The sequence below is a fragment of the Delphinus delphis genome, chromosome 20 (genome assembly GCF_949987515.2).
Source record: "Delphinus delphis chromosome 20, mDelDel1.2, whole genome shotgun sequence".
NCBI lineage: Eukaryota > Metazoa > Chordata > Mammalia > Artiodactyla > Delphinidae > Delphinus > Delphinus delphis.
This window is the reverse complement of record NC_082702.1, coordinates 54,269,228-54,294,202: the sequence shown is the minus strand read 5'-3', so window position 1 is coordinate 54,294,202 and position 24,975 is coordinate 54,269,228. Positions and strand designations below refer to the sequence as shown.

General features: G+C 43.3%; 1 protein-coding gene across 2 annotated transcripts in view; it reads right to left on the bottom strand.

Moving 5' to 3' along the window:
• CDH13 (cadherin 13) overlaps positions 1-24,975 on the bottom strand; it is a 1,009,733-nt gene that overhangs the window by 128,104 nt on the left and 856,654 nt on the right. For both annotated transcript variants that reach the window (XM_059999015.1, XM_059999016.1), the window contains one exon: positions 16,770-16,910. In XM_059999015.1, the coding sequence (XP_059854998.1) occupies positions 16,770-16,910 (141 nt within the window). The remainder of the gene's footprint in view (positions 1-16,769; positions 16,911-24,975) is intronic.

The window sequence follows — 24,975 nt, the reverse complement described above, 5'->3', positions numbered from 1 at the left end:
AGGCCCAACACAGCAAAAATAAAGAAATTAATTAAAAACAAAACCAACAACAACAACAACAAAAAGTACCAATGCCATCGTGCATGTGAGGATTAAATTAGTCAATGCTTTAAAAAAAAAACAAAAAAACCTAGAAGTGTTATTAAAATTTCTCCAGAAATGGGTATTAAGCCCATAGAAAGCTTTTTGACAGAATAAGCAATTTCAATTTTATTTCACAAATCAGCTTCTCAAGTTTTCAGGTGGGGAAGAAGTACAAATAAACTGGTCGTATTGACTGGCCATAGATAACACAGGCCCAGCTAGGAAAACCCCCAGACCACCTCGAATATATTTCATTTGCCTCCTAATCAAATACTGAATAGATATAGATGACACACTTTAGCCCATAACCTTGTAGATTAAAAACTACAGACTGCAGGGGCTGTTTAGTCTTAGAATTGAGGGCAATTAGTTTTTGTCTTAGGTCAGTTTTTGCCCAAATAGGTAAGATATTCTCCCCGGGTTTGTGGGAATCTAGACTGTATCTCAGGAAGTCACATGGATAAGGGGTATGGGGTGCAGCTTATCAGTGGAGACAGAACAGAGATGGGACAAAGGCAAAAAAAAAAATGTCCACTTTCCTCACAGGCAGGACTATGCGGTGAGTATGGCCAGATGCAGGAAGATAAAGGCCCCAGGGAGTTTTGCAATTAACAAGTTTTTAAACCAATGCCTAGAATTGGAACTCGTCAGGTCAGAGGGCTCCTGGGAATTGTTTTTATACATCTATGCTGACCTACATCTACTCTGTTAGGCTGCATTTCTGGAAGTGCATTTACTGGACCAATGAATAGGAAAGGTTTTAAAGGTTTTTGATAGTGTCTGGATGAAGGGTCTACTCTTGAGCATGGCTCTGCCGCCTCCTCCGATGGGACCTATTTCGAATTGGAAACGGGACAAAGCCAACTGCTGAGAAAGAGAGATGGGACAAAAGAGAGATCAGAGAGGTTGAGGTCAGCCGCCAAGCAAGTAGCAAAAGGGGTGTTATGAGTTAAACAGAAAGAATGGAAGACCCCTCCACTCCCACCCAGGTTAGGAAACCATGTTTATGACTTGCATTCAAAAATCATCTATTGACTCACCCACCTTTAAATTTCCCTGATCACAGTGCCTGGCTCATAGGAGGTGCTTAATTAATACTCATGGAACACCTGAGTGTCAACTACATCCCAAGCACTTTCAGATTCCTCATCCTGGTATTTATCCCTTGCAATATTCCTGCAACACAATTATAACCGCATTATTCACAGGAAGTCGCCAGGGCGGCTCCGTGTCTTAACATGTCCAGATGGCTGATGGCTTCCCTGTACTCCTTGGGCCTCTGGCATCAAGTCTGGCCTCAAAACAGTTACAAAGATGAAGAACGTGAAGCAGCCATGTGGTAATGCCAGCGAAAGTAATTTAAAAGTCCCGGAATAAGAAGCAACTGCGTTTCCTGTCATTTCAGCTGGGCAGAGCTGCTCTGAGGGAAAGGCCCTCCTCTCACCTGGTTTTGAGATGCTACATTTTCTGCGCCACCTCACTCATTCGTGTTTGTCTCCTGCTACCCCACGGCTCACCCACAAGCGCAGGCTGACTTTGCCTTCAGATTCACAGGCCCTTGGGCTGAGGTGCCTCCTGGAGAAAGCTCCAGACCTGCCCTCACAAAGCGCAGGGCGCAGATGCACTCGACTCTCCCCAGGTACCAGCAGCTGAGCCGTCCCCTCCCCTTGGGACCATGGGCCAGTGGTGGTCCAGCTCAGTACTAGTGGATGACACCCCTCACTGTTCTGAAGCAAAAAGGGGGGAGAATATGAGTGGCAGAAATTGCAAAGATAAAAAAAATCATATTTTCTACAGGTCTGAGAGGTAAATACCAAATCCCAGGACGGGCAGAGGAAGTAGACGGCCCCATAACTGTGAAACCAGGTAACAGACCCTGTTAGTCAGTCAGTGGCATGTGGGGTGGGGTTGGAGGGAGATGGAGAGAATGAATCTGCAAAAAATACATAGCGAGGGCCTCTCGCAGTGGTCAGGGTGTGAATGCGCCATTCTTTAAACATGTGCATGGGGGCTTCAACGCAGAAGCCAATAAACCAATCTGGAAGAATTAAGCCTCTCCCGGGACCGTGGATCTTGGAAGGGAACACAAGGGACTCATCACACACACACATAGACACACAGACACCCACATACACACTCACACGTAAACATACATATACCCCCCCCACATACACACATACACACCACAGACACATACACACTCATACACGCATACACACACACATATACATACACACACAATTTTATTTATATTTAGGTGGGGAAACATGATTAACTTGTACACAGCGGTGTGCTGGTAAATGCTTAACAACTGACTCCTCAGGGGCAAAAAAAAAGCCCTGATTTGTAGCTTGTGTCCCCACCACGGCTGATTCAAGCTACCAACGTGATGTCAAGCACACAAAATTGGGAAAAGAGATGGACTCAGTCAACTTTCGCAAAGCCAGTGCAAGGCGGCCTGGTGCAGCTCTGCTTGTGACCACCAGGCTAGGCTCATTCTCTTTCAAACAGGTTCTGGGTAGACGGAAAATGTAGCTTCGATCTGTGCACATCCCCTTTTTCAGGGAACAATCCTACCCCACGCCTTGGGGTCACACTGGTGCTGTCAACCACAGGCCTCACTTTTCTTCCTCAGAAATGGGAATGTGACCTTGGGTGGGCCAATCATTTCATCATTCCCTGGCACTCAGTGTCTGGTCTGAGTGACCCTGTGACCCAGTACAACCAATCAAAGCCTTTCTGTGAGATTACTGCTTGGTTCTGGGCAAGAGGGTGTGCATGTCTTCCTTTGTACATAAGCCATGGGGACATAGGCTTATGGTCACCAGAGGCCATCTCACCTGCCATGAGGAGCCTACCAGAGAATAAAGCCAATACAGAGAGACAAGCAGAGCTGAGAGAGGGAGCGACATATAGAGAACATTCTGATGATGCTGTCCGAGCCCTGGAGGCAGCCACATCTGAGGTGAGAAAGCCCTTCAATGCCTTCCCCAGGGATGAGGACCAATGTTCCCCAGGGATGAGGACCAATGTTCCCCAGGGATGAGGACCAATGCGTTCCCCAGGCATGAGGACCAATGCGTTCCAGGATTTGCTCATGCTGGTTCAAAGTGAGTTTCTGCTTTCAACAACAAAATGAGTACAAGCAAATGATCTTTAACTCTGAGAAATTAAAAGCAGATTTTCTTGAGGAAGACTGAGCCTCTAGTCTCAGTCTTAGTCAAATTGATTTGTGTTTTCAACTTCCCAGAGCTGAAGGAAAAGATATTCTGACCATTTCTATACAAGGCTGCTATAAGCGGTCAGTTCATTTCGCTGGGGTTTGTTGAGGCTTTCCTCTGAGCCCATCATGTGGGAGGCCAGTGCTTGGCTATTACAAACCAGACAGCTAACTGCTTCTGGCTCTGATATATAGATTTACAGCTCTGAATTGAACCTGTGTTAAACCATGCATCTAGGGGCGATTAGCAAAGGCATCTGCTTCTATTTGCAGAGCTGCCGGGCAAGAGTGCTGTTTGTTGGATTTGATGTAACGCAACAAATATTCTTTGCGCTTCCTCTGTGTACACTGTTCTGTGACTGAAGGGGACGAAGGTGACAAATGAAGCTGTGTCTGCCCTCAGGGAGCTCCAGTCTGGAGAAGGAAGAAATGGATACCTATAATGCTGACCCAACGCATGCTGGGAAGAATGCTGTGATTGAGGCAGGAACAAAACGCTGGTGAAAGAGAGCCGGTTAATTCTGACTGGGAGACCTGAGGGACCTTAAGGGAAATGCATGACTTCCTGAAGTCTGTTAGTGGGGGAGCAGACTCACACAGGTTGGGCCACCTCTCTCACCCATCCTTGTGCGTACACAGTACAGGCTCGCCCCAGCTCCTTCTTTCAGCCCCTCAAAGGCCACGTGCATGCCTCAGGGCATTTACATAAGCTGCATGCTTTGCTCAGAAGGAGCTATCCTAGCACCACCTGCATCACTTCTCTTAGCAAAGCCAAGACTTAAGAGGATGACAAATTACTTTACGACCTCTCCTTTCCAAATCTCCGACCAGGTCTGTTTTCCTTAGGTCATGTTCCCAAAGCTCTCTGAATTCATCTGTGGGAGGCACCCCTCTTGCACTCCTTTAATATCTGTCCTCCCTGCTAAGCCACAAGAAGACAAGGGCTTGCCCATCTTCTTTAAATCTCCAGCCTGCAGCTCGCTGCCTCTGTTAGCTAAGCACGCGGTGAGGGCATGAAAGAAAGCTGAGGCCACTTTCAACCCTGCTAACTCAGAACAAGTATATCAAATGCACAAAAGATCTGTGAACTTGAGGAAGCACATTATTTCATTAACGTTCGAGAAACTGCAGTAACGAAAGTTATAAATTTAAAAGATTTAAAAATTGTTATTGGAGATAGCAGACTAGTATAAAAAAGACCCTAGTTAATGAACCAACGTTTTTCTTGCTTTATAGGCCTTTGCCCGAATTCTCCAGTGAGTAAAACCTGGATTTCAATCGAGATATCTAATAATTAGTGTACCATTATAAGCCACTGACAGCGATACCGGAAGATTCTGAATTAGATATGCACGTGAAGGTATATAAAGTGGAACTGTCAATATCTTCCCAACAACGTTGCTGCATTCAACATAGGTTATTTGATTTGGTTGTTGAGAAACTAACAAAAGGCCAGCGTGTCGGGGGCCTGGCTTCTTTCACTTCTGAACCCCACAGAACTAGAACAACGTGTAAAATCTCAGAAAGCGAGTCTAGCGTAATGGTTGAGACCTGTGCTCTGGAACCAGGTGCCTGGAGGTGGCATCCCTGCCCCAGCATACTATAAGCGTGGGCGTGTTTCTAACATTCCCATGACTCAGTTTCATCATCTGTATGGGGATGGGGATAATAAGAGTACTTATGTCCTAGGGCTGCTATGAGAATTAGATGAGTTAAGATGCCTAAAGCACTTAGTACCTCCCATAGATAAGCACTTAATCACTGTTAGCTCAAAAAAATTGGTTTTCTGGATGAAAACATTTTTCATTTATTCTTTGCTTGTAAGAAATGATTATTATATTTGCCCACTAGACCTATCAAAATAAAGACACAAGACTACTAATCAAATTCACTGGCAATTAGAAGATCTCTCCTGGGCTTCCCTGATGGCACAGTGGCTAAGAATCTGCCTGCCAATGCAGGGGAAACGGGTTCGAGCCCTGGTCCGGGAAGATCCCACATGCCGCGGAGCAACTAAGCCTGTGCACCACAACTACGGAGCCTGCGCTCTAGAGCCCACGAGCCACAGCTACTGAGCCCATGCACCACAACTACTGAACCCGTGTGCCTAGAGCCCGTGCTCTGCAACAAGAGAAGCCACGGCAATGAGAAGCCCGCACACTGCAACGAAGAGTAGCCCCTGCTCGTTGCAACTAGAGAAAGCCCGCGCATGGCAACAAAGACCAAACACAGCCAAAAATAAATAAATAAAATAAATTAAAAATATATATATATTAAAAAAATAAATAAAATAAAAGATCTCTCCCCTTTTTTTTAATTTGAAGAAATTGTGGAGGGAGAAAGAGTAGCTTACACTCATCCTGGTGAGCCCAGGGGAGAAGTGTGCGTGTGTGTGTGTGTGTGTGTGTGTGTGTGTGTGTTGTAGTTGTACCTAGGGCTTGCACTAAACACTGTCCTGATTTGAACAGAGAGGCAGGTGTGGCAACAGGGAGGCAGGAGGTGATGAGGTGATGCTGGAAAAGTTCAGGCAGAACTGAGATTGGAGGTTATAAGCCCTGCATCTTCAGCAGTCCCTGGTGCCCAAGTGTAAATGGAAAAACCAGATGGGTGTTCTCTGAGGAAAAGCCCTGCCAAGGAATGCTGGAGAGCTGACCTGAAGGGCAAGACCACGGAATAGGAACATAACAGCTGTGGCTGAAGTTGGCAGATGTGCTCTGAGAATGGGGTCTACAGACACTGCGCTGGTGAGTCGTTAATGCCGGCATGGTGCAGAAGCAGCTTAGTGCAGGATTGAGAGCATGGGGCCTAGACTCCGGGCAAGTTCTTCAGCTCTCTGAGCCTCAGTCTCCACACCCATGAAATGGGTATGACAATGAGAGTCTCAGGGTTGGCAGCAGGAGTGAACAGTGGAATGTATGTAAGCCTCTTGGACACTGCCTGGCCCAAAGCAAGTGCTTTCAGATGTTTGCACTGGCTTCTGGATGTTTGTTTAATGATACAGAGGATGAAGGAGCAGGTCCAGGAGTGCTGGACAGACAGAACTTCTGACAGAATGGCCAGTCTTGCCTTTGATAAAAGCTCATTACATATTTGCTATTACTGATGGAACACCTGCTAAGAGAAGACACCTCTTTGAATTTGCAAGGAAAAAGGAGGTGCAAAGTTCAGAATCTCAACCTCTAGTTCCCAAGTGATCTGGGGAGGAATCAGCCCGCTTAGCCTCAGCTTTCTTCTCTGCATGGGGGTGAGAACGAGACCCTTTTCACTGGGTTGTCCAGGTTTTAGGTGGGAGAGAGTATGTGGAGTGTGGAAGGGCTTCATAAGCTTAAAAACAACTGTGTAAATGTCCACTAATGCTGGTTCCCTGTTGTTGTTATTTCCAGTTCTGTGAAGGATAGGTGGTGGGTCGTGTGTGACTGGTGGCATCATCGCCAGCAGTCTCTGACCATAGGAACAATGGTATTCCTGAGCAGCATGGGGGCGCCAAGTCTTGGAAGGTCTACCCTTTACTGTGTCCGCCAATGTCTTCCCCCTGCACTTCCGGTGAACCGCCTCCTTGCCTTGCCTGGGCCCAGTCTCACATTCCCCGCCGTCCCTCAGGCTGCTCCAGCCACACTGAACAGCTCTCAGTTCCTCAAGCAAGACATGCTCTTCCCAGCCTCCATGTCTTCACACGGACCCTCTGCATACTCCCACGTCTCACTGGCATGGGCTGAATTTTGTCTCCCCAAAAAGATCTGGTGGAGTCCTAACTGGCAGTATCTCAGAATATGACCTTCTTTGGAAACAGAGGTGACCAAGTTAAAATGAGGTCGCAGGGTGGGCTCCAATCCAATATGACTAGCATTCTTATAAAAATGGGAAAATTATGCACAGACACGCACAGAGGGAGAAGGCCGTGTGAAGATGAGGGCAGACGGGTGATGCATCTACAAGCCTATGAGCACCACAGACTGCCAGCAAACCACTGGAAACGTAAGAAACGGGCATGAGCAAACGCTCCCGCAGAAGGAACCACCCTGCGGATACTTTGATCTTGGACTTCTGGCCTCCAGAACTGTGAGCAAATGAATGCTGTTCAAGCCACACAGTGTGTGATATTTTGCTACAGCAGCCCTAGGACACTAGCACAGTCACTGTAAATGTCACCTCCTCAGTGAGTGTCATGGCGTGTGTACACAATGTGTCCATGTACGGTGATTCCATCTTGTCGCTAGGGACCATATGTAGCTATTTGCTTTGCTGGTCAGTTGTCCCCACTTTAGACCATAACTTCCTGAGGTCAGGGACCATGTTTGTTAGTCTGGGATGTTGTGCTCACCACACTGCATCCCAGCCTAACACAGTCCCTGGCAAAGAGGAATCATGGAATACACTTCTGATGGATGGGCTGGTGAGTCAGTGAATGCATGAATGAATGCACTTTGGAAGGCAACAGTGTAATGTTACGATATGCAATAGGTACATTCAGTTAAGACAGGCTTCTTGAAGAAGATCCTTCTCATAAATTCCTGTCTTCTCAGATCTGGGCAGGTTGACAGCAAAATAAAATGCTGCCTATACTGGGAAAACTGATATTCAGCTTGTTACTAAAACAGATTTTAGTTCGGAAACAAATGAATATATTAAATCAATTCTGGATTATTTTGTTTAATCCCACTTAGAAGAATGAACCCACACAGAACTCTGGGGCTGTGGAATATTTTCTTTCTTGTTTTTAAGTTTGCAGGCAAAGTCAAGTCTGTCTCCACTCTAATGATTCCTTTATGTATAATTTATTAACGTTGAGTTTTCTTTCTTTCTTTTACTTGACTGGTAGGGAAGTAGATTTAGGGCTCTCTGCAGTTATGCAGATTCGTTTATTCACTTCTGGAAAGGAATTTAACTCCAACCCTCTCAGCTCTCTGCACCACAGAAAAATGATAAACCTTAGGATCCCTCATGACTTTGTGCTACAGTAGGGCCTTGGTTTTTCACCGGCAGCAGTATTTTGTGCCACAATGAGGCGGGCCTGGGATCTGCAATCAGCCTTGAGCAACCTCCCTCGGCTCTAAAACCAGAGGGTTGGTTGAGGTTCTTTCTAAAGCCCCTTTCAGCAACATCACTCTCTAACTTTTCGATGGCCTCTGTTGCTTATTGTCAAACATTTATAATTTATTCACTCATTTGCACATTATTTGGTTATGTTCCAAAGCTGGGTGCTGGGGCCAGAGCAGGGAACAAAAGAGACAAAGTTCCTTTTTGCGTGGAGCTTACATTCTAATTTGGGGAGACTGAGAATAAGCAAATAAATAAAATTGTATGGCACATTAGAAGGTGAATATTATATATTATTAGAATAAAATAAGTGCAAACTAGGATGTGTACATATTAGAAAAGAATAGAATACGTAACAGAATATTACATAACGACATATGATGGTGTGCATGCAACACTGTATATAATATGGAACTGCAATAATATTTAATAGTATATTAGAAGCTGAGACACCACAGGTGGTAAAAACGATTTACTGCATGAATAATAATTTCATCTCTAGTTAAACTTTTGATGTTGCCCCTGTGCTGAGTCCTAGAGGCAGTGATGAAAAGGACCTGTCCCTAAATATCAAAGCATCTAAACGATGTTGGGAGACAGGCTCAGTGGTGAGACTCTGCCAGTGGTAGTAAAAAATTGCTTTCATTGTCACTGAGTTGCTGCTGACCCTCTGAGCATAACCAGAGGTTTAGCCAAGGCACAGAATCTGCATAGAGGTTCACACAGAGATGATAGGGATCAATGCATCATGAGTATAATTATGAAAGAGCAATTAATGCAATAAATCATCTGGCTATCTGGTCTACCTCTACAAGAGGCTTGAAGAACCAGCCACAAGGTAGACTACAGTTTTTCACTTTAACAAATCCAGATGTTTCGACATCACAAACGCAGTGCATAAGCGACACACGCATTTTCGACAATGCAAGATTTCTCACCCTGCTGTCTTTGAACAATTAAGTCTGGGAAAGCACACACTACCCTTTTCCTTAGCGGGAAGACTCTTGTTTGGATGATGGCTTCTATTTATAGAGCACTGCTTACATTTGAACAAATGTTTCACTTCACTCTCTTTTAGTCGAGAAATCCAGCTGTAGACCTGCTGTTTCAAGTACCTCTGAAATTTGAACACTAGGAGATTTAGTTGATGATTTCGTGTTTTTCTACGACCTTGGTGCAAAGAAAGCAATGAACTCACCCCTTCCAAGTGAAGATAAATGGGGAACGTGGGTGTTGGCTCTTTTGCAGCCAACCCTTCTTCAATTATATGATGGGAAGCTGGGAATGCAATTTGCAATAGATGGCTCCTAGAGTCCTTGGACAAGATGTTGGCCTGGACGAAGATGGACCAGGAAGTGATGTAATCTGGAGGGATGTGACCATTTGCACAGTTGGGAATTGGTGGTATCCGTGCACTGAAATCACACTGCTCTATTCTCTCCAAATATTCCCTTTCTGTACATATTGGGATACCTCCATCCACCAGCCAAAGCACGGGATAAAGATCCCAATAGTGTATGTTTGGACTCCACCCTCCAGAAAAGTCACGTGTGTCAGATAATTGAAATGGGTTCGATCTTCTAAGAAGTATGTGGTTGGTTTTCTGGATTAATCTCTATTGAGCAAGCAGCATATATAATTATGTGGTCAGTGTTTAGACACAGGCACCTCTGAATTTAAAGGGCTCTCCTAAGGGAAATAAACTCTTACGGAGAGTTTCATTTAAAGCACTCAAATATATTGCATGGAATCCTGGAGGAGTGGATAAATACGTTCACTTCGGTTAGACCTTTGGCACACAAAGGTACATTTACGAGCTTTATACCTGGGGCCACCAAACTACCAAAAACAAATGAAGAGATCCAAGAGTTCAGAAAACTCCCAATACTCATGTCAACTCAAGAGCGAAGGAACGGGAAAGCAAAGTCTGCCTCTAATGATGCAGTACAATTCCCTCGGGGTTAGTCATTTCTTGATTATCAATATCAAGGAGGAGACACAACATTTTTAATCTTTTTACTAAAATGAGTTGATTTTGAAGCAAATGGTATGAGAGGGGGTGGTTACTGTCAAAACTAATTATATCTCTTCAATCCATGTTTTTAATGAAAATATTGTGATGTTTTGTGCTACAGTGAATTCCATATACACAATATCTACTGCTTTTCCCTAGTAATCCAGGTTAAAAAGCTAATCCATATTTTTCTTTGTTTATGGTAAGTGGGGCAAGCTTCTTCTAGACCATCCCTCAAATCTAGGATAGCTCAAGAATACAGATGTCACACAAAACCCCCACCTATTTGAAAGCACTACAGAGCTATGAAGACAGCCAGAACTTGAGAATCCAGCATCCTGTTGAGAAGGGAAGTTTACTGAAGTGAAGCCAATACCTTATGGAACTTTTATCCTTAACGCAGTTTCTAAATTATAAAGGCACAGGGATAAAAGGCTAAGAATCTGAGCAGAAGAAAGTGCTGCTAAGAGACCAGGAAGCTGAGCAGAGCTTTCAGCAGTCTCATGAGGATGACAAGACCACTGAAATTCAGGGTGTCCAAGGTGGAAGGGCCCTTGTAAAAATACCCATCTTTCAGCTGGGGCCCCAGAAAGGCTGTACCCAGGAGTAAGGGAAACCACGATGGCCCTCATGTAAGACTGAAACTCGATGAACTAATTCAATCCTAGACTGATTTAAAGTCATCCTTTTCTACTCTTATTGGTTTACAGAAAGCAAAAATGATAAAGTTAAGGAATAAAACAAATGTTATCCTGACACCATCTTGCATCAGATATTTCATTAAGAGGAAAAAGTAAATTTCTGATGTAAGAAATAAAATAGTTCCTTGATTGATAAACTTACTAATGAAGAGAAGTGAGTCATAATGAACACATCGGTAAAGATTTAAATTTCTTGTGATTTACCTGCAATACCAACATCAATAAAGACAATATAAAACGCTTAATATGTTTCAAAACAACGATGTGGGTGACATAAATAACAAGTGTCGTCAATTTAAAGATTAGTCTTTATACAAAAACATTTGAAACTGCAGAGCTCATATATATATGTATACATACGTACATATATAAAACATATATATATGACAGAAACTTGATAGAGATTTCCTTAAATTTAACCACAATTCTCAAAATTTACATGAGTTTTCCAACAATGAAATAATGTAGTAAAGGTGAAAAAAATGTTTCTAAACTCTCAATAATACAGAGCAAATTTCTATCAACCCTGCTATAGGAAAGACTAGTCTTTTTGCTCTCTTTCTATAGAAAATGGTTTTGCATAATTATTATATAAAGAAGAGACCACAGAGTTTTCAGTCAAACATGTAAGAGAAAAAGTATTATAGGGCAAATTAGGCAGTTAATTAAGAAAATATTTTTATTATGAAAGCTCATAGTCCAAAGAAAAATAAGACTCCTAAAGCATTAAGGTCCTTGAAGACTTTTAGGAGTTGGAGACTGAACCCCAGCACCCCCTTGATAACTTAATGCAAATATCTGCTGGTGGCTCAGTTTCACCTAGCCGGCTTCCGGCTCACACCATTTATCTTCACCCCTTTATGAAAATCAGAGCATTTACCCATCTCTCATCTTCCAGGAAGACAGGGCCTTTTAAGATTTATGCCATTTTTACTACATGTATTGTAATGTTATAGCTTGAACACTGAAACATTTACTTTAGAAAGAATTCATCAAATAGCCAAAAAAAAAAAAAAAATCCTGTTATTCAGTCTTCATTACCAATTGCCATTTTAATTAAAATCTGAAAATCAACTGATTGAATAAATGAATGAAAACTCATTTAAAAACCTTATAATCATTTGCAAACACATTCTTTTAAAATTAATAGCAAGTCTGTTAATCCTCATGACCTGGGGTTTACGTGAAAATGAGTTATTCAGTCAGTATGTGTTGAGCATCTGCTATGCTATAAGTACAAATCACGTGTCTTTTCTTAAAAAAAAAAAAAAAAAGCAACTTTAGAGAGAGAAATGGACAAGTCATTTTGCTCTAAACGGGACTGAGATTCTCAACTATAATCCAAACTCTGGGTTTGGAAAGTTTAACTAGATTTCCTAAAATCATTTCCAAATACCTAATCTAGAAAAGTCACAACTAACATGTAAACATAAACTAACAGTTAAAGCCACGTGTGAAAGCTATTAGGAAAACTCACGGAAGACTCTCCATAGGGAGACTAGTGCTTCTAACCCAAATTTTCATGAAAATCAATGACTAAAAATTGATTTCATGTGTCAGTAACAATTTAAAGTACTTGGTTCATCATATCCAGTGAAACTGTTCTCCAGTTAAAATCACCTTCAGGAAACATTTGGCAGAGAGTGAATTATTGAGTGCCAACTGGGAATGCAACAGAGAATAAGAGAGGTGTGGGCTTTGCTTCTCAGCAAGCTTACGGTCAGTGTGAATAAACACAAGGGGAACAAATGATCTTAGTTTGCACTAAGGATGTGCTGTTTAAAACGCCCTTTAAAATATCTCCTTCCTTAGTAACAACCCCTATATTACCAAGGGCTGCAACCTGCCAACTAAAGATAGCTGGAGTTTTTCTCAGTCACCCTCACAGATCAGGAAGGCTAAGGAGATGTAAGTCATTTGACTTTCTGGGGAATCTCTTTAAATAACGTTTACTTAGGTGGCAGGTCCTCCTCTGCCCTTCTCATTTCCTGCTTCTTTCTACCTGTTACATGCACATGATGGCTGGCACCACGGTGACCCTACTGTACCACGAGGCAGCTTTGGGGAAGGCAGAGAAGAAAGATAAGAGGAATACGGTAAACTGACAATATCATGGTCTCACCATACTGGCCTGGGACTGTCTACCTACGGACTTCTATGTGAGAGAAACTATACCTCTAACCCATTTAACAGAGCATTATTTCCTGTCTGTTATTTGTGGCCAACTGAAACTCCTCTTTTAAACAGATCAAAAAATGCACCTCTCTGGAGATGGAAGACCATGTAAAATAGAATTTTAAAAAGAGATAATAACCATATACTTTCATGAATTTCCTAAGAAATGTCCTAATACATGCAGAAACTTACATAAGGCAACATCTTCTTGGACAGGTTCCTAGATACCTTTAAGCCCAAATGACCACCATTTCCATTCTGGGATGACTGAACCTTGACCTTCATCTCTGAAAATTATTTCATCTTTAAGATCACAGGGTGCATGTTTCCTCTCTATTCCTAGTTCATCCTGTTTGACCACTTCCACACCCAAGACCACTACCTTTGGGCTGAGTCCTTATCAGTCCTCTTTTTTCCGCCTAACAGGTTCCTCTTAGCCTTCTTTGCTTTTGCCCACAGTGATGAGTTTCACAGATTCCACCACCTCTCCTACAGAATTACTTCTCCCCTGGAACTTGAGGGTCTTAATCACGTATTTTGAAGTGCTTGAGCAGGTTCATAGATCACTTCCAAGGAAAACAGCAGCCTTTCAACATGGAGGGGAGATGACCCTTTAGATAAGAACGTCAGTTGGCCTTTTGAATTTTAGAAACATCGTCACCATCATGTAATCATCTTGCTCACCGCAGCCGTCTTCCTCACCACCTTCCTCGCCGCTGCCTTTGTCCCACTACCCTCGTCATGACTGTCCTCACTACCGCCTTCTAAACGGCCACCATATCCCCATCGCCAACACGCCAGAGAACATGAGGTGACAAGCACTAGGGCTCTTCACCACTCCGCTCATTTGACATTCACAAGAGCCCAGTGAGGTGGGCTTTAGCATCAGCCCCATGAACAGGTGACAAAACGAGAATGTAGATGGTGAACGTGCTCAGATCCCGTGGCTGGCAGGTGTGATATGAATCCAGGTCTGGTCCAGAGCCCAGCCCTTCACATCGCTGTTATACTGCCTCTAGTGTTCATACATGTCCAAAATGTATGAATCAATGACAAAGAACATCAGCCATCCTGGAAAGACTCCTATGGGATACCTAACATCTAAGAGAGAGAATCTGATGTACTTGCTAGCTACCCATTTTTCTCGTTTTGTTACTTGTATCTCCATATGAGTTGTGACATCAGCTCTGCCCTGAGGGAATCTCAAGCTCATTGTCCAATGTCCATTTTTTAAAAAAATAAATTTATTTATTTATTTATTTTTGGCTGCTTTGGGTCTTCATTGTTGCGCGCGGGCTTTCTCTAGTTGCGGTGAGCAGGGGCTACTCTTTGTTGTGGTGCACGGGCTTCTCATTGCGGTGGCTTCTCTTGTTGCGGAGCATGGGCTCTAGGCGTGCAGGCTTCAGTAGTTGTGGCTCGCAGGCTCAGTAGTTCTGGTGCACAGGCTTAGTTGCTCTGTGGCACGTGGGATCTTCCCGGACCAAGGCTCAAACCCATGTCCCCTGCAGTGACAGGCAGATTCTCAACCACTGCACCACCAGGGAAGCCCCCAATGTCCATTTGAAGAGAGTTTTGTGCTTTTGCCAATATTCACAAATGAATACATTTTCCATTATATTACTTAAGGTCTCTTACTTTAAGACCTATGTTAAAATTTTTCCTTGAATTCATTGGTATTAATAACAACAACAACAACAAAAGCCTCTCACTCACAGTATTTAGTCCATAACTAGGTACACAATTCTGAGCTTAGTTTAGGCTCCACTGAAATAACTAATTAATCTCACCCATCTGGTAACGTTAATAGGTTTTCTTATTTTAGATTGGGGTTATCCAATTTCTATTTTCATTACTATATCTATATTGAATATTACACTGTGCCTTGAGTTATTCTTTTGAAAGAGGTTTGCAGGAAATTCTGCAGATAAACCAATATCTCCCAATGAATATCCCATGAATACCAGCTCGATGAGCCATGGTGAGATGGACCAGGAAAAATTATTCCCAGGCCAAATAAGTCTGAGAAACCCTACAGACCACACCTACCCCTCTTAGAGAAACACAAAGCATTTTAAAGGTACCAGAAGTCCTACAGTAAAAGAAATCTTTCACACCATTCATCTCAGTGTTCTCCATATCTGTCTGACCCTGAAATCTCTCCCCACCCCCTGCCCTATAATGATAATAACTTGTGGAACTAATTTCTTGGAACACAGTTTGAGAAACATGGGACTAATAAGCAATCTGTATTAGCAGCTATAGAAACAGTGTCATGGGAGCAACAGAATAGACCGTCAGCTACGTGGACTTTGTTGTTTTGAGGTTAGAATTCTGAGTGTCCAAGACACCACTGGCAGAGGGGGAGACTTCCACCTCGTGAATGAGTCATGTAGGGCTGCTAATGTGGAGAGCTCACTGCGGAGCCAGGGGGCTGAGAAGGGCCACCTGGGGTAGCCCTGAGATACTTGAGAGAGGGGTGGGCAACTGCAAGTCCAGACACGGATCTTTTTTCTGAACGCCCGGGAGGGTAGAAAATATCAACGTCTTCCTTGGAAGCAAAGCACTGCAGCTGAGAGCATGGTAAACAGGGAGCTGTGCTCACATCCCATTTCTGCCACTTACTCTGCCTGTAACCCTGGAGATCTAGATTCTCTGAGCTTAAAATAAGCACTCTCACTGGGTAGAAAATGTGGCTCACGAATCCAACCTCACACGGTCAGATGAGGCAATGGATCGAGGGTGGAGAGCCCGTGGTGGTGGTGGATGTCCTGGAAAGGTCTGGCGAACGACGGGGCTGTCATTACTGATGCTATGCTCCTGTGCAGTAAGAGGGGCGTCAAGTCCTTGGCTCTGGTCCTGACCCCCAAAGAAACCATGACCGCAGCACATTTCCATCAGATGCACAGTGCCAGTGACTCCCTAGCCTGGATACAAATTCAGCAGCTGGATGAAATCTTGCATACTCAGCCTGTCCCCAAACACTGCTCCATTGGAAAAAATGGGAAACAGCAAGCACGATCCACAATCATAAAAGCACAGGAGCTGCGAACAGTAATGTCTCTGCCAGACAAGCTAACTTGGTTGTTATTGATAAGCTCCTGGGCCACCCTGTTATGGCCAAGAAAATCTGCTTTACCTTCTTGATGCTTTTCCGTCTGGCCTCTCAATCTGTACTTGCTGAAAAAAATTATTGTTATGCTAAAATCACAACAGGACTCACACAATTCAGCGCTAAATAACACCAATAAAACTACGAAAATGGCACTTTGGCATTAAAAGTTGTCTTCTTATGGACTTCAACAAGATTCAATGCTTTTGTTTTCATAATGCTCTGGTATTTTCAGCTTTACAAAAAAAAAAAAAAAAAAAAAAAAAGAGAAAAGTGTAAAAGAGTATTCCAGCAAGACACCATCTTCTCTCCACAAAGGAGGGTTTTGATGTCCCAAGCAGGGAGCGGGCTAGGGCTGTGGTACACTGAATTAATATTAATCAGCAATCACGGCCATGAACACAAGGCTGGCATTCAACAGGGGTTTACCTCTTTCTTGGTGAATTTAGGCGAGTGATCGTTTTTGTCATCGATCATGATTGTCGCTGTGGCCGTGCCTGTTAATCCAACATCCAGTCCAGCCATATCTTGAGCCTCAATGATCAATTCATACTTGGGATTTTCCAGAGTCTACGAAGCAAAAGCACAACAGAGGATGACATTTAGATCTGGGTTATCACTCGGGATAGGGGACATGCATGTTGCTCGGGCTGACGCTGTGTGCCCCCCTCCATTTGGGCAGGCGCCTTTCATAGCACTCTTACCTGTTGTGCATAAATGTGTCTTTGGAATCTCTCCAAGGCAAGACAGTCACCATTCATAGACTAGAGTTGGCTGTGGGAATGGAAACTTAATATCATTTCCCTCATGCAATATCATTTACCACCATAATTCCTTGATATTATTTTAAGGGTTGCATAAAATTAATCATATGCATAATTTATAATTTATTTCATCATCTTCAATTATTAGGACTTGAGGTTATTTCTAGTCTTCTTAAAATTTTGACAATTTTAAATAACACTGCAATGAACATCTTTATTCAGGAAGCTCTCAATGTATTTTGACTTAAAAAAAAAACTTAGGGCTTCCCTGGTGGCGCAGTGGTTGAGAGTCTGCCTGCCGATGCAGGGGACATGGGTTCGTGCCCCGGTCCGGGAAGATCCCACATGCCGCGGAGCGGCTGGGCCCATGAGCCATGGCCGCTGAGCCTGCGCGTCCGGAGCCTGTGCTCCACAACAGTGAGAGGCCCGTGTACCACAAAAAAAAAAAAAAAAAAAAAGATTCCAGGAAGTGGAATTATTAGACTAAAGAGTATGAACATTTTAAGAGTATTTATTGATATTTCAACATTGCTTTCAAGAAGATCTTACCGATTTTCGTATCATTCCTATCAGGATGTTTAGTTTATGACCCCAGGCATGGCTTGTCGTTAAAGAACAGCTGACCTTGCCCCATGAAACGCATTGGGGGATGAGCATGATTCTATAATGGCTGTTGAACAAGGATGTAAATTTCTCATAGCACTTGCCCTTCTCCAACTTGCAGTGAAGGTAGCTGTGGACACACACCCCAGGGTAGCTTCAAGTGCTAACTCTATTGGATATGTGCTGCCCCGCCTTCCCAAGCATCCATCCCATCCTCCTCTGGTACTAATGCTATACTTCCTTTGAGGGTATCATCGCTTCCACACTCTTAGTACACGTGGAGTTCAGGTAGGGTTGACTCTATCCCTGGACTAGGGATGGTCATGTAGCTCAGGCTTGTACAATCAGGGCCTCCCATTCCCATTGCCATGTGATAGGCACATAACCCAAGTTAGGCCACCTGGGATTGAAACTCAGTTCCAGGACATATTTCTTTAGAACTTGTAGGCAAAAGAACTCCTCTTCCTGTTGGACTTGAAGGTGGTAGGACCAAAATCTGGAGCTGGTGGTGACCATTTGCAACCACACAGAGAAAGGCAGCCTGAGAAAGAAGACAACACAGAACTGAGAGGAAGGGATGGAGTTCTTTTAATCTAATTTGAGCTCTTTAATAGTCATTCTTGAAGCCAGAATTTACCCCTCAGATTTGTGAGTTCTATGAGCTAATAAATTTCTCCTTTCCTTAAGACATTTAATTGAGATGTTCTGTGAGAAGCAACAAGGGAATTCTGACTAATATTGCAACGAATGCTATGATCAATTATCTGGTTATTTGCAAGACAGTGTAAGAGCGATTGTATCACACTAGAGTATCACAATAGGCTCTTCACAAGAGTATTCCAATAATTTCACGAATACATTGTTTTTCCTTTTAAAATTTTCCCCTCTGCAGAAATATTTTTTTTGACCAAAGAGAGTTATTATAATTTTTTCTTTCATTAGTTCATGCATTCCTTTAGTTGGAAGTTATTGGACATCAAGTCTAAATATGGTGTTGGGGATATAGGGATGGGAAGAGGGTCCTTTTCTTTAAGGGGTTCAGAGATGTTTATGGTTGATGACAGGCATGTTCACATATAACTGTAACAAAATAGAGTCAGAGCTAAGCAGAGGTACATACAAATTCTTTCGCTGGCACAAACGAATGACACGTTGGCTTAACTCTCCTGTAGTTTAATAAATTTTATAAATAATTAAAAAAAATGAACCAGCCAACTCCTGTCTCCTCATATAAATAAAACTTTATGATTGCAATGGGAACTCGATTGATTAACCTAGTGGAAAATCAATTAGACTATGAACTAGATATATTGCAAGGTTTGAGATGAGATGTTCCAAAGTCTCAATTTTCTGCCAAACTTAAGGCTACCAAAGAATATGTTTGTATTGTCAGAGAATATCCAATTATTGTAAGGAAAATAGAAACGATACAGTCATTTCTAAAGTGGAAAGTGAGCATTCCTCTCTACCCACCCCCAACCCCATCTCCAAGAGGTAATGTTGTTAGTAGCCTGGTGTCTCCCTCCTTTGTCCTACACATAACACACACACACACACACACACACACACACACACACACACACACACACATTTTAGATACACATATATTTAAATAAATGATAGCATTCACACCGCTGTACAATCCGTCTTACCATATCACTTTCACCTCTGCTTATAGATCTGTCTATTCATTTCAACAGCTGTATAACAGCCCACTGTATGGATTCAGCATAATTTATTCAATCATTCCCTATTGGATGGTCATTTGTTTGAGTTGTTTCCAGACCAGCATAATTTATTCAATCATTCCCTACTGGATGGTCATTTGTTTGAACTGTTTCCAGACCAGCATAATTTATTCAATCATTCCCTATTGGATGGTCATTTGTTTGAGTTGTTTCCAGACCAGCATAATTTATTCAATCATTCCCTACTGGATGGTCATTTGTTTGAACTGTTTCCAGACCAGCATAATTTATTCAATCATTCCCTACTGGATGGTCATTTGTTTGAGTTGTTTCCAGACCAGCATAATTTATTCACTCATTCCCTATTGGATGGTCATTTGTTTGAGTTGTTTCCAGACCAGCATAATTTATTCACTCATTCCCTACTGGATGGTCATTTGTTTGAGTTGTTTCCAGACCAGCATAATTTATTCACTCATTCCCTACTGGATGGTCATTTGTTTGAGTTGTTTCCAGATTTCCACTTTGAAAAGCAACTCGAAGATAAGAAGTCCACTGGCCTATGAGTATTTGGGGATTTTTCTATAATAAACATACTTGCTTTCACAATGACAAAAGTAATAAAAACCAAGCAGCCAATGATAGAAGCACCTCCTCTGAAATGTGGAAGACTCAGAGAAAACTGCATATGTATGAGCCCCCTTGCTCTTACACGACTGGAAAACCTTCCACTCACCTCTGACCTGCCTCCCACTCCAGCTGAGCCTTTTCTAGGAAGTCTGCCCCTAAATCCCTCGTACTTGAAATATACATACACATGCGCATTTCTGTACCGCTCAGAGGTCACTCTGCCTTTGTTATTCTGCTGGACAAGGGTCCTAGGCAGCCCACAGCTGCCCATCGTCTGGGAAGAAACATTGATGCAGAGGAATAGGCCCTGGTGACCACGTGCACGTTTGTCTCCCTCACAATAGTTGAGCGAGTCACAGTTAACTCCCTAACCCCAGGTGGGACAATCGGATTCCGGGAATATGAAATGTGAAACCAGGCATCATGGGCAAACCCTCTTGCCTCTCCCATGCTGCTCCTGGGCCCAATAGAAGGGTTTTACCTTCTTTTTTTTGTTTGTTTTTTTTAATAAATTTATTTACTCATTTTATTTATTTTTGGCTGTGTTGGGTCTTTGTTGCTGCGCGCCAGCTTTCTCTAGTTGCAGAGAGCGGGGGCTGCTCATTGTTACGGTGGGTGTGCTTCTCATTGCAGTGGCTTCTCTTCTTGTGGAGCACGGGCTCTAGGCCTGCGGGCTTCAGTAGTTGTGGCACGTGGGCTCAGTAGTTGTGGCTTGTGGGCTCTAGAGTGCAGGCTCAGTAGTTGTGGCGCACGGGCTTAGCTGCTCCGCGGCATGTGAGATCTTCCCGGACCAGGGCTCAAACCTGTGTTCCCTGCATTGGCAGGCGGATTCTTAACCACTGTGCCACCAGGGAAGTCCAGGATTTTACCTTCTTGAATGTTCTGGGAGGACAGTTAACACGCTGGTACTCTTCTCTGCCCATACGGGATGCACCCCGTTTGGGGGACGAGACCGTCAGCCATCCAGCTGTTCTGTCACTGGTGAGTGAACTGAGCAGGGGGCAGGAAGCTCACTGTCCTCTAAAGGCCAAGCTGTACTCTCCTTGGCACGATCTGATTCTTGGCTTTATTTCTCTCAGTTGGTTCAAGGCTCAGAGGGGAGACGGGTATGATCAACTCCAATAGAAAGAGCCTTTCTGGCTGCGTTACACTGAAGGCACCGCTCTAACCAGAAAGATGGAAGCTCTGCCTCTGAGATCTGGGCCTGTGCTGGCTCTTCAACTCTCCCCTGGATTCTGTGACACACTCGGCGTTTATTCAGGAGATTCTTTTTGGCACTGAAGTCAGCCAGAATCAATTTCGGTTTCTTGCCATCAGAGGAAACTGTGGTGAGGACAGTTACTTGTTCACCCAATCCTATTTCTTTTGACTGCAGGGCATACAGCTAGACTGTAAGAGGAAATTCTGTGCCCACTTCTGGCCAGCGGAATGTGGGCAGAAGTGATGGACTGACCTGGCCCCTAAAACTCCCACGTAATCCTCCGTGTTTTCTGTTCCCAAAGAGGAAGAAGCCTGCATCTCCAAATGACTATATGGCACAGAGACCCTTTGCTGACCTGCTTTAGACTGAGACGTGAACAAGAGACAAGCCGTTGTTCAGGTTTAAGGGAAGTTTATTACAGTGCCTAGCCTACCCGGACTAATTTGAAGGCTATGTTTCCTGTTTGGTCTTATTCTGAACGCCCATTTACTATCTCCCATTAAGTGGATGACAAAGTTTTCAAAGGCAAGGACCATGCCTTTGACCCCAACACCGAGCCAGTATGCAGCACGCAAGCTGGGTGATTTACTTTCATCATTGATAATGATGATATATTACTGTTTCCCTGAACTAAATTATATCTCAAAGGTCTGAGCATATCAGTGGCATTTCCAAACCAGAGCCATTTATTCTCAGGGAATGGCTTATCCTTTGGGGAACTCCAGCTCAAGGAGATAGGACTGTATTTTGACAAAGAGAAGCACTGTGTAAAAACTGGGAGAATGAAATTGACTGCTGTGATGTTATTTTAAGCTATCTGATCTGTAAGACATATCTAAGAGTCAAGCTGCTCTCCTGGTTTGAATTCTGCAGCTATGCATCTCTACTGTATTTGCCATCTCTTTCTGGGTGTCTACTTGCTACCAGTTAATATATATCCTAGAAACAAAAGGAAGATGGCGTGTCTGCAAGAAAAAGCCTCGGGTGTATCTCCACAGACACGGGCTGGGTTCACTGATCACACTGATTTGAAAAGCAAACATTCCATCTTGAAAAAAAAAGAATCAAGCCATGTCACTAAATATGGCATGTAATCAATCACTGGACCCTTGATGCTTTACACAGCTACCGTGACTGCCATACGAGTGAGCATTTAACGGAACATTTATCACTAATAACAAGCATAATGGTAGCTGTGGGGGGGAATCAATGAATAAATGTTACATGGAGAAAGGTTCTGCCATTAACCCATGTGGTACCCCACCCATCCTCCTCTTGCTTCATCTTGAACTGACCTCCATACCTCTTTTCACACTTTGTCCAGACTGGATTTCCTTCTACTGTACCCCACTTTTTCTTACGTTTGACCTTTCCACCTCTACTTCCTCCTTTAGGTGAATTCCTGCTCATTTCTTTTTTTTTTTTTTTTTTGCGGTACGCGGGCCTCTCACTGTTGTGGCCTCTCCCGTTGCGGAGCACAGGCTCCGGACGCGTAGGCTCAGCGGCCATGGCTCACGGGCCCAGCCGCTCCGCGGCATGTGGGATCTTCCCGGACCGGGGCACGAACCCGCATCCCCTGCATCGGCAGGCGGACTCCCAACCACTGCGCCACCAGGGAAGCCCCCCTGCTCATTTCTGATGGCCATCCTTCACTGCACTGAAGCTCCATGAAGGCAGGGACCTTATTGCATAATGGGGTAGCTGACACTTAGGGAAGGATATCAGCATTTGATCAGCTTCACCTCTTAGTAGCTGAGTGAACTTGGTCAAGTTACTTAAGTTCTCCCTGCCTCAGTTTCCTCACCTGTCCAATGGGGAGAATAATAATACTTCTAGGGTAAGTGAGGATTAAAATAGGTAAGGTAAAGTGCCAAGCATGGAGCTTGGCATGTGTAGATGGCTGCTGTTATTATGTACTAGAACCTTTGGAAAGTCTTCTAAGGATGTGGCAGGAAGCTAGGATGGCCTCCAGGGACAGCCAGAAGGAACTGAATGCTGCCAGCAACCACTGAAGAGCCCTGAAGTGGATCCTTCCCCAGTCAAACCTTCTGATGAGACTGCAAATTCTGCACCAACACATAGACTGCAACTCTGTGACAGTCCAAACTGTGAGATAGGAGATATCTCATTTTGGAGTAATTTGTTATGCTGCAACAAATAATGAATACAGTTTTTCTCCAGCACTATCACAGTCTGTAATATTCTCATTTATTGATTACTTGTTTATTGGCTATGTTGACCCTGACGACTTGAGCTCCATGAGGTCAGGGACCTTGTCTTGTTTAAAGTTTTATCTCCCAGCTACTAATTCAGTGCCTGGAACAAGGCTGTTATGCACTAATTAGTCACTTATAGATACATTTTTTATAAAATAATGAATTACAAAGAGTGATGTGCCTGTAAATGTTTAACAGCACATGTGCCTGATTTGCAGATTTGTCAATTTTGGTGGTTTAAATACTCTTACCATGGCTGATTTCAAGCTACCAACATGATGTCATAGAGTCCATAGTTGGAAAGCGGTATACACAATCAGTTATTATCAGGTGGTAAGAGTTGGCTCCAGCTTTTAAACTGTGCTTTGAGGGTCAAGGAAATCTGTAAGAGTCTTTTTCAATAAATCCTTTTGTGGTCTAACACTGAAGGTATTGTTAGTGAGAAATATTAATATGAGATTTATGGGAAAGATGTAATGCAATTGGTTTATTTATGTACTCATCAGCTTTGCTCGGATAGGCTGAGACTCCTTGTGATATGGCACCTGAACAGGGACCACATTCTTCTGCACCTGACACCTGGTCTATAAATACTGCAAGCAGATTGGTGAAAACAGTATCTGGAGCAGAACAAGTTGTTGTCTGTCTGGAGTTTGATTTATCCACTCTGGCCACATAACACTGGGGAAAGGTAGTCCATAAATCCAGCAGGAACCGTGTACATCCCCTTGTAAAAGGTGCCCTTTTCCCACTGCAGACAGCGAGTGACATTCCTCCACCTTCCTATGCAACACGGCAAGTCGGGTTTGACTTGTGTTTGGCTTTAGGCCTCCTTTTACTTTGCTGCTCACCGCTAATGTGGACGTTCATGTACTTGGCTGTCATCTGCTGTGTTTTCATTTTGGCTGGGGTGTGGTGGATAAGGAGAAGGCATAGCTCATTTCCCCAGATTTACTGGTTGCTGACAAAGTCAGCAGGATGGGGAAGCAGCAGGGGAAATAAACACAGCCTCTTAGATATATGCAGTTGGAATAACCTAAGTGATAGATTTCAGGTTGAGGGATACCAAAATCAAATAAAACATTTCCATGTGAAGTGTACTTCTTCTGATGTTACTGATGAGTCACGGCAAATAAAATGCCAAAGGCATTCATAGCATACCTGGAAAAATCACACCCTTCAGACCCAAGGCGGTAAATATTTGACATTCAGGTTGATTCCACTGAAACATTTATATAGTGTCTACTAGGTTCAAGTAACTCTGCGAGGATGTGATGAATGATACAGATGCTGCTTTCAGTCCATTTTTAGATAAATGGACAGAAAGCAAGTATGTAAGGTATGATGAGATAAGTGTTATTCGAAGTGTACCAATTAAGGTCTATGAGAAGGGGGTCAGGACATGGGGTGCTCAGGAAGGCGATATGAATTTTATTTAATATTTACTGAGCACTTACGATGTATTAGGCATTGTGCTAGAAAGCAATAACAAGTAAAGGGAGACAAACCTGGTGCTAGATAATTCCCAGGTAA